Source organism: Delphinus delphis, chromosome 1 (assembly GCF_949987515.2).
Source record: "Delphinus delphis chromosome 1, mDelDel1.2, whole genome shotgun sequence".
NCBI classification, from domain to species: domain Eukaryota; kingdom Metazoa; phylum Chordata; class Mammalia; order Artiodactyla; family Delphinidae; genus Delphinus; species Delphinus delphis.
In genome coordinates, this window is record NC_082683.1 from 129,485,736 (window position 1) to 129,497,889 (window position 12,154).

At 37.5% G+C, this 12,154-nt stretch overlaps 1 protein-coding gene across 1 annotated transcript in view; it reads right to left on the reverse strand.

Annotated features, from left to right (window-relative positions):
• RC3H1 (ring finger and CCCH-type domains 1) overlaps positions 1–12,154 on the reverse strand; it is a 97,048-nt gene that overhangs the window by 36,410 nt on the left and 48,484 nt on the right. The window contains exon 6 of the mRNA XM_060034227.1: positions 4,015–4,215. Coding sequence (XP_059890210.1) covers positions 4,015–4,215 — 201 coding nt within the window. The remainder of the gene's footprint in view (positions 1–4,014; positions 4,216–12,154) is intronic.

Consider the following 12,154-nt stretch of genomic DNA (forward strand, 5'->3'; position numbering starts at 1 on the left):
TGCATCCACAGGTTGATATATTGTATACTCTCTCTTCCCTCTGTCATCACATTCCTCAAATGTGAGATCTTTCTCACATCCTCAATTTGGAAATACTCTTTACATCTCCAGTTCTTACAGTATTGTGTTAGTTTGGCTCTTGGGGTCTTTCCAAATAACTGAAGTTTGGAAATACTGTCTAGAGATAATGTTATACAACAGCACGAACAATGAAACTGTACTCAAACTGTGTTTGAATTCAAGTTCTGTTACGGACCAAAGATTATGACATCAGATATAACCTTTACAGACTCTATCTGAACTCCATCTGTTGTATGGACTAAATAATTTGAGAAGTTCATTCCAGTTCAAAAAATCCTATATTGGTTTGGGATTCTTGGAAGCTATCAGGTTGTGTATTTTCTTAAGGCTTAATGACACACATACTTGCACTAACTCCCCTAAGCTGGTCAGTACATATGACCTGTAAAGTAAAAAAACTGGTTATGTGATACTAACTAAGGGTTCTTACTTGGAAACATTTAGCTCTCTATGTAGTTTATTAATATAGATGAGGGCTGCTCTCACTTCTGAGACTGACAGCATTCTGCCTATGGAATGTGTATCTCTCTAAATAAACTCACTTTCACTTAAAATATGTATATATATATATGTATATATACATGTGGAACTTTTTCTCCCCCAAAGGTCATTCTAAAAGGTAAATTTTTAAAAAGCATACATTTTAAAAAACATGGAATAACACAACTAATCATTAAAATGCTGGCATGTCTTTATTCAATTTTTCATCTTTGCATGTTTTTCATATACTTATAATCAGCTATTTATAAACTTATGGATTTGCCTACCATTAATATTATAACAAAGGTTTTTGTTTGTTTGTTTTGCGGTACGCGGGCCTCTCACTGTTGTGGCCTCTCCCGTTGCGGAGCACAGGCTCCCGACGCGCAGGCTCAGTCAGCGGCCATGGCTCACGGGCCCAGCCGCTCCAAGGCATGTGGGATCTTCCCGGACCAGGGCATGAACCCGTGTCCCCTGCATCGGCAGGCGGACTCTCAACCACTGCACCACCAAGGAAGCCCAACAAAGGTATTTTTAAAATACCTAACCATTTTTATTATGAAATACTTCAAAGTAACTGTCTAAAATAATAATACCCATGTATCTACCACTGAGACTTAACAAAAATATTTCACTAACATTTTTTTTAAAAGAAATCAAGTGCTACTTAATAGCTGAAGAGAGTATCTGTCCTGATATGACCACAATTTTAATGGCCATGTAACAGTGTTCTGAGCAGATGTATCTTAACTTCTTTAACCATCCCTTTATTTTATCCTTTGTAAGTAATTTAGCAATTAACACCTTTGCATTCATAACCTTTTTGAAAGTTTGGATTATTCCCTTAAAATAAATTCCTGGAAATAGCAGGTTTGGTAAAGTACACAAATATTTTGAGGCTTCACTGACAAACTGTTTCTCAAAAGACCTGTAATGCATTTTACAAACCATCAGCAATGAATGAGAGTATATGTTTCTTTATAGTTTAACAGGCAATATTTGGCATGTCACTGCTTTAAATGTATTTATTATTGGCATCGAATTCTAGTCCATCAATTAGATATACTTCCTGTTTGTGAACTGTTATTTCATATTTCTTTGCCTATTAACTTACTAGGGTTATTGTTTTTCTTATCACTTTTAATAAATTCTCCATTTGCACTGTCCAATACAGTAGCCATTAGCAACATATGGCTATTAAAAATTTTAAGTATGTAAAATAAAAATTTCAGTTCATCAGTTACACAAGTTACACATCAAGTGTTTAATAGCCAAGTGTGGCTCGTGATCACCATACTGGACAATGCATGTATACCGAACATTTTCATTATCACACGAAGTTCTATTGCTCTATATAATAATAAGATGTCACACTACTAACTTCATTTACCAGATTGTTGTAAGAAGGTTTAGGATATTAAATTCAAATTACTGCTCATGGTGTGAGAAAATTATTGCAGGATATACATCTAGTTATATAGTCCAGTTCAGACAAGAAGGTTAATTTAACCTCCTTGTAGAATTTTCATAAAAGCAAGTCAAGTTTCTCTTCAGAGGTAGAAAGCCACTCCTTTAAAAGATCATGATTAAGGTTATAATCAGTCCACTGCATAATTTCAGGCCTAGGAGCTGCACATGAAGTTTTGATAAAGGTATCTATAGGACAGAACAAATAATACACATTATACTGACAATTACACACCATGCAGTTATAAAACATTTCCTAATTCTCCTTTGACATCAACCTTCTACTTATTTCAAGAATTCTACCTTTAGGAATAGCAAAAAAAAAAAAAAAAAAAAAAAAAGGGTGGCGTGGGGTGGGGGGAGAATAGTCTGGAAAGAGGTTTAGTAGTTAAGAGCAGGGATTCTAGAGTCAGAATGTTCAAGTTCAAATCCAGCTTTGTCAGTTATTACCTACGTGATCCTGGAGAAATGTATTTAATCTCCCTCTGTCTCTGTATAAAAGGAATAATACAGGGCTGTTGAGAAGATTAAATGAATTATTTAAAACCACCAGATAGGAAGCTCTCCCTGGCAGTCCAGTGGATAGAACTTGGCACTTTCATTGCTGTGGCCAGGATTCAATTCCTAGTCAGGGAACTAAGATTCTGCAAGCCACGTGGTGAGGCCAAAAACTGAACTGAACGAAACTAAACTAAACTAACATAAACTAAACTAAAATATTCTGAGCAAAGTATTAATGCACTAAAATCAAAAAATAAAATAAAACCACCAGACACACACTAAGCTCTCAGTAAGTGTTAAGTATTATTTTATTTAGGCTACTCTTACATACTAACATTATTTCTTTTTTTTTAAATTTATTTATTTAATGTATTTATTTTTGGCTGCGCTGGGTCTTCGCAGCTGCGTGTGGGCCCTCTCCAGTTGCAGCGAGTGGGGGATACTCTTCACCATGGTGTGCGGGCTTCTCACTGTGGTGGCCTCCCCCATTGTGGAGCACGGGCTCTAGGTGCACAGGCCCCAGCAGTTGTGGCAACGGGCCCAGCTGCTCCGCAGCATGTAGGATCTTCCCAGACCAGGGCCCAAACCTGTGTCCCCTGCATTGGCAGGTGGACTCGCAATCACTGTGCCACCAGGGAAGTCCCGTCATTATTTCTTTAAATTAAATGTAAGGTGGATTCTAATGTATAATCATCTCTATGGTTATAAGGACTTAAGATAAAATAGTAAAAATTAAGGTAAATAGTAAAAATTTTAAAAAATTATTGAACATAATATATTTACATGGCACTTTTAAGATTTTTATACAGCACTTTCACATATTTCATGTTGAACTGCAACAAAACCAGTTTAAGTATTATTCTATAGTTTTAAAAGAATTAAATATAACTCTTAGAGTCAGAAATAGTGGGGCCTGACCTAAAATTCATGTGTACTCAAGTGATCTTTTCATCATAACAGACAACAAATAAAGTAGAAATAAGTTTACTGAAAATTTGATCAAATATAGAATGGTTGGTAACTTATAATGTGAAATTTTTCTGGCTAAGAACCACAAGAAACCTCAATGTATACATCTTCCAGGTCATTAAATGGCTGTTCCAGGAGGACAATAAAGGCATTTAGAAAATGAATTCAACTAATACAGTGATCAAAACTCAGAAAACAATAAAAGAAGGAAGAAAGGCAATGAAAAAATAGAGATAAGAGACTGTCACAGGAATGTGAGACAGCACTGGATAAAGCATTAAAACTAATTAAATCAAACCTTATATGAACAATGTCAATTATACCTCAATTTAAAAAACCTTTACATGAACAAACTGCTACTATGATGTGACTAGTTATGACATGACACTCAGCTACAGAGAATATAATTTATAAGAGCCTGACATACAGGATTCACTTAAATATACACTTGTTAAATAAATGAATTACCAAAACTCCATGATTAGTCCAAGAAGTAAGGAACAAAAAAGGGTCTACCTTGTCAATAATGGACTGCATATGAGATTTGTGAGACTGGTCCCCATAAAGCAAAGAGGACCACTGGTCTGGTGCAATTCGTAAGCCTGCTTCCATAGCAATCTGCACTATCTGGGAGTCATGTTCTCGCCGCAGAGCTTCATACGTTCTAAATTCTTCTTTCAGCTGCATCAAAGAAGAGTCTTCATCACGCTTGGTGACCTAGGAAGACACACGTAATCTCATGAGTCAGGTAAGAAACAAACTGGGCTTATACTTTATATGACCAAAGAGAGATATGAAAATACTTTGAAGAGAAGAGAGGGAGTCAAGATGGCAGACTAGAAGGATGTGGAATTCGCTTCTTGGTACAAAGAGGGCACCTACCAGGCACCAGTCCCCTGAGGGGACAGGAGGAACCCCCAGCAACTGGGCCGGAGGTCGGGCCTGAGCTCCTGTGGTGGGAGCACCGAGTCCAAACTGCTGGACTAACAGAGAACCTCAGACCCCAGGGAATATTAATCGGGGTGAAGCCTCCTAGAGATCCTCATCTAGGCACTGAGACCCGCTCTACCCAACGGCCTGCAAACACCAGTGCTGGACCCCTCAGGAAAAACAACCCGTAAGACAGGAATACAGCCTTAGTCATCAAAAAAAAAAACAAAAAATTGAAACGACAAAAAAATACATTACAAACAAAGGAGCAAGGTAAAAACGTACAAGACCAAATAAATGAAGACGAAATAGGCAACCCCTGAAAAAGAATTCAGAATAATGACAGTAAAGATGATCCAAAATCTCGGAAATACAATGGAGAAAATACAAGAAATGTTTAACAAGGATCTAGAAGAACTAAAGAGCAAACAAACGATGATGAACAACACAATAACTGAAATTAAAAATACTCTAGAAGGGGCTTCCGTGGTGGCGCGGTGGTTCAGAGTCCGCCTGCCGATGCAGGGGACACGGGTTCGTGCCCTGGTGTGGGAAGATCCCACGTGCCGCGGAGCGGCTGGGCTCGTGAGCCATGGCCGCTGAGCCTGCGTGTCCAGAGCCTGTGTTCCGCAACGGGAGAGGCCACAACAGTGAGAGGCCCATGTACCGCCAAAAAAAAAAACAAAAAAAACCCCCCCAAAACTCTAGAAGGAATAAATGGCAGAAAAACGAATACGTGTACCGGAAGATAAAATGGGGGAAATAACTGCCGGGGACCAGAATAAAGAAAAGAGAATGAAAAGAATTGAGGACAGTCTCAGAGACCTCTGGGACAACATTACACGCACCAAGATTAGAATTATAGAGGTCCCAGAAGGAGAATAGAAAAAGGAAACGTCTGAACAAATATTTGAAGAAATTATAGTCAAAAACTTCCGTAACATGGGAAAGGAAATAGTCAATCAAATCCAGGAAGGGCAGAGAATCCCATACAGGATAAACCCAAAGAGACACACACAGAGACACATATTAATCAAACTATCAAAAATTAAATACAAGGAAAAAATATTAAAAGCAGCAAGGGAAAAGCAACAAATAACTTACAAGGGAATCCCAATAAGGTTAACAGCTGATCTTTCAGCAGAAACTCTGCAAGCCAGAAAGGAGTGGCAGGACATATTTAAAGTGATGAAAGGGAAAAACCTACAACCAAAATTACTCTACCCAGCAAGGGTCTCATTCATATTTGACATAGAAATCAAAAGCTTTACTGACAAAACAAAAGCTGTGAGAATTCGAAACCACCGACCAGGTTTACAACAAACGCTAAAGGAACTTCTCTAAGCAGGAAACACAAGAGATGACAAAGACCCACAAAAACAAACCCAAATGAATTAAGAAAATGGTAGTAGGAACATACATATCGATAATCACCTTCAGTGTAAATGGATTAAAAGCTCCAACCAAAAAACACAGACTGGCTGAAAGGATACAAAAACAAGACCCTTATATATGGTGTCTACAAGAAACCCACTTCAGACCTAGGGACATACAGACTGAAAATGAGGTGATGGAAAAAGATATTCCATGCAAACGGAGATCACCAGAAAGATGGAGTAGCAATACTCATATCAGATAAAATAGACTTTAAAATAAAGACTGTTACAAGAGATAAGAAAGGACACTACATAATGATCAAGGGATCAATCCAAGAAGAACACATAACAATTATAAATATTTATGCACCCAACATAGGAGCACCTCAATACATAAGGCAAATACTAACAGCCACAAAAGGAGAAATCAACAGTAACACAATAAAAGTGGGGGACTTTAACACCCTACTTACACCAATACACAGATCACCCAGACAGAAAATAAATAAGGAAACAGAAGCTTTAAATGACACACACCAGAAAGACTTAATTGATATTTTTAGGACATTCTACCCGAAAGCGAAAGACTACACTTTTTTCTCAAGTGCACACAGAACGTTTCCAGAATAGATCACATCTTGGGTCACAAATCAAGCCTTGGAAAATTTAAGAAAACTGAAATCATATCAATCATCTTTTCTGACCACAACACTATGAGATTAGAAATCAACTGCAGGAAAAAAACAATAAAAAACACAAACACATGGAGGCTAAACAGTGTGCTGCTAAATAACCAAAAGATCACTGAAGAAATCAAAGAAGAAATAAAAAAAATACCTATAAACAAGTGACAATGCAAATAATGATCCAAAACCTATGGGACAAAGCAAAAGCAGTTCCAAGAGGCAAGTTCATAGCAATTCAAGCTCACCTCAAGAAACAAGAAAAATCTTCAATAAACAACTTAACCTTACACCTAAAGCAACTAGAAAAAGAAGAACAAAGAAAATGCAAAGTTGGTAGAAAGAAGAAATCATAAAGAGCAGAGATAAATGAAATGGAAACGAAGAAAACTAGAGCAAAGATCAATAAAACTAAGAGTTGGTTCTTTGAGAAGATAAACAAAATTGATAAACCTTTAGCCAGTATCATCAAGAAAAAAAGGGAGGAATGAAATCAATAAAATTAGAAATGAAAAAGGAGAGATTACAACTGACACCACAGAAATATAAAAGATCGTAAGAGACTACTACAAGCAGCTATATGCCAATAACATGGACGACCCGGAAGAAACGGACAAATTCTTGGAAAAGTACAACTTTCCAAGATTGAAACAGGAGGAATTAGAAAATATAAACAGATTAATCACAGATAATGAAATTGAAACTGTAATTAAAAATTTTCCAACAAACAAAAGTCCAGGACCAGATGGCTTCACAGGTGAATTCTATCAAACATTTAGAGAAGAGTTAACACTTATCCTTCTCAAACTCTTCCAAAAAATTGCAGAGGGAGGAACACTCCCAAACTCACTCTATGAGACCACCATCATCACCCTGATACCAAAACCAGACAAATATATCACAAAAAAAGAAAATTATAGACCAACATCATTGATGAATATAGACACAAAAATCCTCAACAAAATACTAGCAAACAGAATCCAACAGCACATTAAAAGAACCATACACCATGATCAAGCGGGATTTATCCCAGGGATGCGAGGATTCTTCAATATACGCAAATCAATCAATGTGATACACCATGTTAACAACTTGAAGAATAAAAACCATATGACCAAATGTATCACACTAATCCAAGATGTTAATGAAAGGGAAAAAACAAACATGATCATCTCAATAGATGCAGAAAAGGCTTTTGACACAATTCAATACCCATTTATGATAAAAACTCTCCAGAAAGTGAGCACAGAGGGAACCTATTTCAACATAGTAAAGCCCACATACGACAAACCCACAGCAAACATCATTCTCAATGGTGAAAAACTGAAAGCATTTCCTCTAGGATCAGGAACAAGACAAGGATGTCCACTCTCACCACTATTATTCAACATAGTTTTGGAAGTCCAAGCCAGGACAATCAGAGAAGGAAAAGAAATAAAAGGAATACAAATTGGAAAAGAAGAAGTAAAACTGTCACTGTTTGCAGATGACATGATACTATACATAGAGAATCCTAAAGATGCCACCAGAAAACTACTAGAGCTAATCAATGAATCTGGTAAACTTGCAGGATAAAAAATTAATGAACAGAAATCTCTTGCATTCCTATACACTAACGATGAAAAATCTGAACGTGAAATTAAGGAAACACTTGCATTTACCATTGCAACAAAAAGAATAAAATACCTAGGAATAAACCTACCTAAGGAGACAAAAGACCAGTATGCAGAAAACTATAAGACACTGATGAAAAAAATTAAAGATGATACCAACAGATGGAGAGATATACCATGTTCTTGGATTGGAAGAATCAATATTGTGAAAATGACTATACTACCCAAAGCAATCTACAGATTCAATGCAATCCCTATCAAATTACCAATGGCATTTTTTACGGAACTAGAACAAAAAATCTTAAAATTTGTATGGAGACACAAAAGACCGTGAATAGCCAAAGCAGTCTTGAGAGAAAAAAACGGAGCTGGAGGAATCAGACTCCCTGACTTCAGACTATACTACAAAGCTACAGTAATCAAGACAATATGGTACTGGCATAAAAACAGAAATATAGATCAATGGAACAGGATAGAAAGCCCAGTGATAAACCCACACACACATAGTCAACTAATCTATGACAAAGGAGGCAAGGATATACAATGGAGAAAAGAAAGCCCCTTCAATAAGTGGTGCTGGGGAAACTGGACAGCTACATGTAAAAGAATGAAATTAGAACACTCCCTAACACCATACACAAAAATAAACTCAAAATGGATTAGAGACCTAAATGTAAGACTGGACACTATGAAACTCTTAGAGGAAAACATAGGAAGAACACTCTTTGACATAAATCACAGCAAGATTGTTTTTGATCCACCTCCTAGAGTAATGGAAATAAAAATAAACAAATGGGACCTAATGAGTCTTCAAAGCTTTTGCACAGCAAAGGAAACCATAAACAAGACGAAAAGACAACCCTACAAATGGGAGAAAATACTTGCAAATGAATCATCAAAGGATTAATCTCCAGAATATATAAACAGCTCATGCAGCTCAATATCAAAAAAAAACAAACAACCCAATTAAAAAATGGGAAGAAGACCTAAATAGACGTTTCTCCAAATAAGACATGCAGATCGCCAAGAAGCACATGAAAAGCTGCTCAATGTCACTAATTATTAAAGAAATACAAATCAAAACTACAATGAGGTATCAGCTCACACCAGTTAGAATGGGCATCATCAGAAAATCTACAAACAACAAATGCTGGAGAGGGTGTGGAGAAAAGGGACCCCTCTTGCACTGTTGGTGGGAATGTAAATTGATACAGCCACTATGGAGAACAGTATGGAGGTTCCTTAAAACACTAAAAATAGAATTACCATATGACCCAGCAATCCCACTACTGGGCATATACCCTGAGAAAACCATAATTCAAAAAGACCCACACACCCGAATGTTCACTGCAGCACTATTTACAACAGCCAGGTCATGGAAGCAACCTAAATGCCCATTGACAGACGAATGGATAAAGAAGATGTGGTACATATATACAATGGAATATTACTCAGCCATAAAAAGGAACGAAATTGGATCATTCGTAGAGACATGGATGCATCTAGAGACTGTCATACAGAGTGAAGTAAGTGAGAAAGAGAAAAACAAATATTGTATATTAAAGCATATATGTGGAACCTAGAAAATGGTACAGATGAGCTGGTCTGCAGAGCAGAAATTGAGACACAGAAGGAGAGAAAAAAACGTATGGACACCAAGGGGGGAAAGCAGCAAGGGGTGGGGGTGGTGGTGTGATGAATTGGACAATTGGGATTGACATGTATACACTGATATGTATAAAATGGCTGACCAATAAGAAAAAAAATTAAAAGAAACAGAAAAATAACGGATTTTTGAATGAATATAAGGATTATATATGGACTGATATGTGTAATACAAAAAATGTTAACTGGAGAATCTAGGTGGTGGGTATATGGGTGTTCTCCATATAATTATTTAAACTTTTATGTATGTTTTAAAATTTTTATAATAAGATGTTGAGAAGAGAGCATTTAGGTGTTTCCTTCCTATAGACTTCGCATTTAAAAAATTAATTCCAAAACACCTGTGTTGCTGCTATTGTGATGTAATCTTTTCTTCTGTATGTCTTCTAACGAGATGCAGCTTGCATAAACGTGAGTGCTACTGGTTTCTGTATTTTAACTTTTGTATCCAGCCACCTTATTGAATTTTATTTTTGCTTATAATAGTTTTTCATCTGATTAATGATCTCCCCAAGTAAGATTACCTTTCTCATTTCTTTCCCATCTATATAAGCTTTTTTCTTTTTCTCTTGTCTAACTGCATTGGGCAGTACCTCCAAGATAATGTTAAATTATGGAACTCATAGAGGACATCTTTGCCTTGCTTTTTAGCTTTACTGTAAATTCTTCTCATGCTTCCAATGCTGCCTTCTGAATATACGTCTGGAGTCTCCTGTGAATGATTTAGGAGACTCAAGTGTTACTGATGAGACACCTGAACACTTCAATGTGAACGTCCATTTCAAGTTGGCACCATCCAAGCCAGGTTCCAGGAATATGCCCACCCCACTCCTTAAAAAAAAAAAAGGGAAAAAATGACTGGACCATCAGGTACAGCTCTGCAAACCAACACGTATGGCATTTAAAGAATGGACTTTGGGGTCTGATAGACATGGGTTCAAATCTCAGCTCTGCCATTTCTGAGGTATGCGGTGTGAGGGCCACCTCCCCTGCCTGAACTTCAAGTGTCTTTGGGGAATCGAACGGGACACTGTGAGTTTAGCATCTAGCACAGTGAGGCTGTTCTCATTCACCAGCATGGGGGAGGGTGGGGCCTGGTACTCTGCATTGCCAACACAAGAAAGTTTGTAAGCTGGTGGGATTTCACATGTGCATAGCAAGTAGTCTGAAAAGACATCCATTAAGCTGAGAGCTGTGGTCACTTCTAAGGAGTGGGATAGAAGGGATATATTCCAGTAGGCTGAATATTTGTAAAGGGCAAGTTTTATATCTGTACCTTGAAATACATACAGATGTTTAAAGAAAACCAACTAAGAAACAAAAGTAAATAAAACGGGGGGGGGGGGGTATGTAAGATGCCAAGGTTGGCAGGAATCCTAGTATGTCTGAGTCCCCTTGACAAGGTCTGTTCCTCCAGTGATGAGACGTGTTCTCCCTCTGAAGGAAGCCCTTGCTGACCCTACACGGAGCAGACCCTGGAGTCAAGATCACTCCACTCCTCCTCTACCCTACTCTCCCACCCTCTTACTTCTTTTTTTGCTTGAGTTAGTCCTGATTTAGTTTAGATATCCACACTCCTTTGAAGCCACTTGTCTCAGTGAAGACATGCCCACTCCCAGACTCAATATGTGAATCTTAATTAATCTAAGCTAGGGGCTTCTAATGTAGTCCACAGACCACCCCTACCAAGGGTCCGTGCATGGAATGCATGGGATTCACAATCTTGCGTTGGGAAAAAAGAAAAAAAAACAACTTTTCATTAAACTCCAACTGAAATGTAACATTTCCTTCTATTATGAATGTAAGCAACAAACTACAGTATTAGCCGTAACTTGTGACTTTGTCACCAATGGAAATCACAAACATTTTCATATCACAAAACAGTTATTACAGGTATCTCAGAACACTGTTTACCTTCATCACTACTTAAAAATTATGGTTGTTATTAGATCAGCTGCTAGATTTTGTTATTTAGTGCACTAATAAAGAAGCAAGTTTATTCCTGTACCACTTAAAAAGTATATTTTTTGATATAGTTGGTTTCTTTTGTAATCCGGTCATTTCATTCTATGCAATTAAATAGAGTATTCTGGGAAGGGGTCCCTAGGTTTCACCAGACTGCCAAAGGGGCCCATGGCACAGAAAAGGTGAATAAACCCCGGTCTAAGCCAATGCTGGCAATTCCATTATCCAAGTTGGAGACTACTTAGGAAGTGTCATGTGACCTAGTGTGTCACATTCACAATGAGATGCAATGGGACATCTGTTGGAGGGAGAGTGGAGTCCCTCTTGGGAAAGGTTTCTTAAGAGGAGACACAAGGAAGTCAAACTTTCTTCCTCTGCTTCTTAGTGTCTGATCATGTGAGCTGGGAATTTCTTCCACCATTGG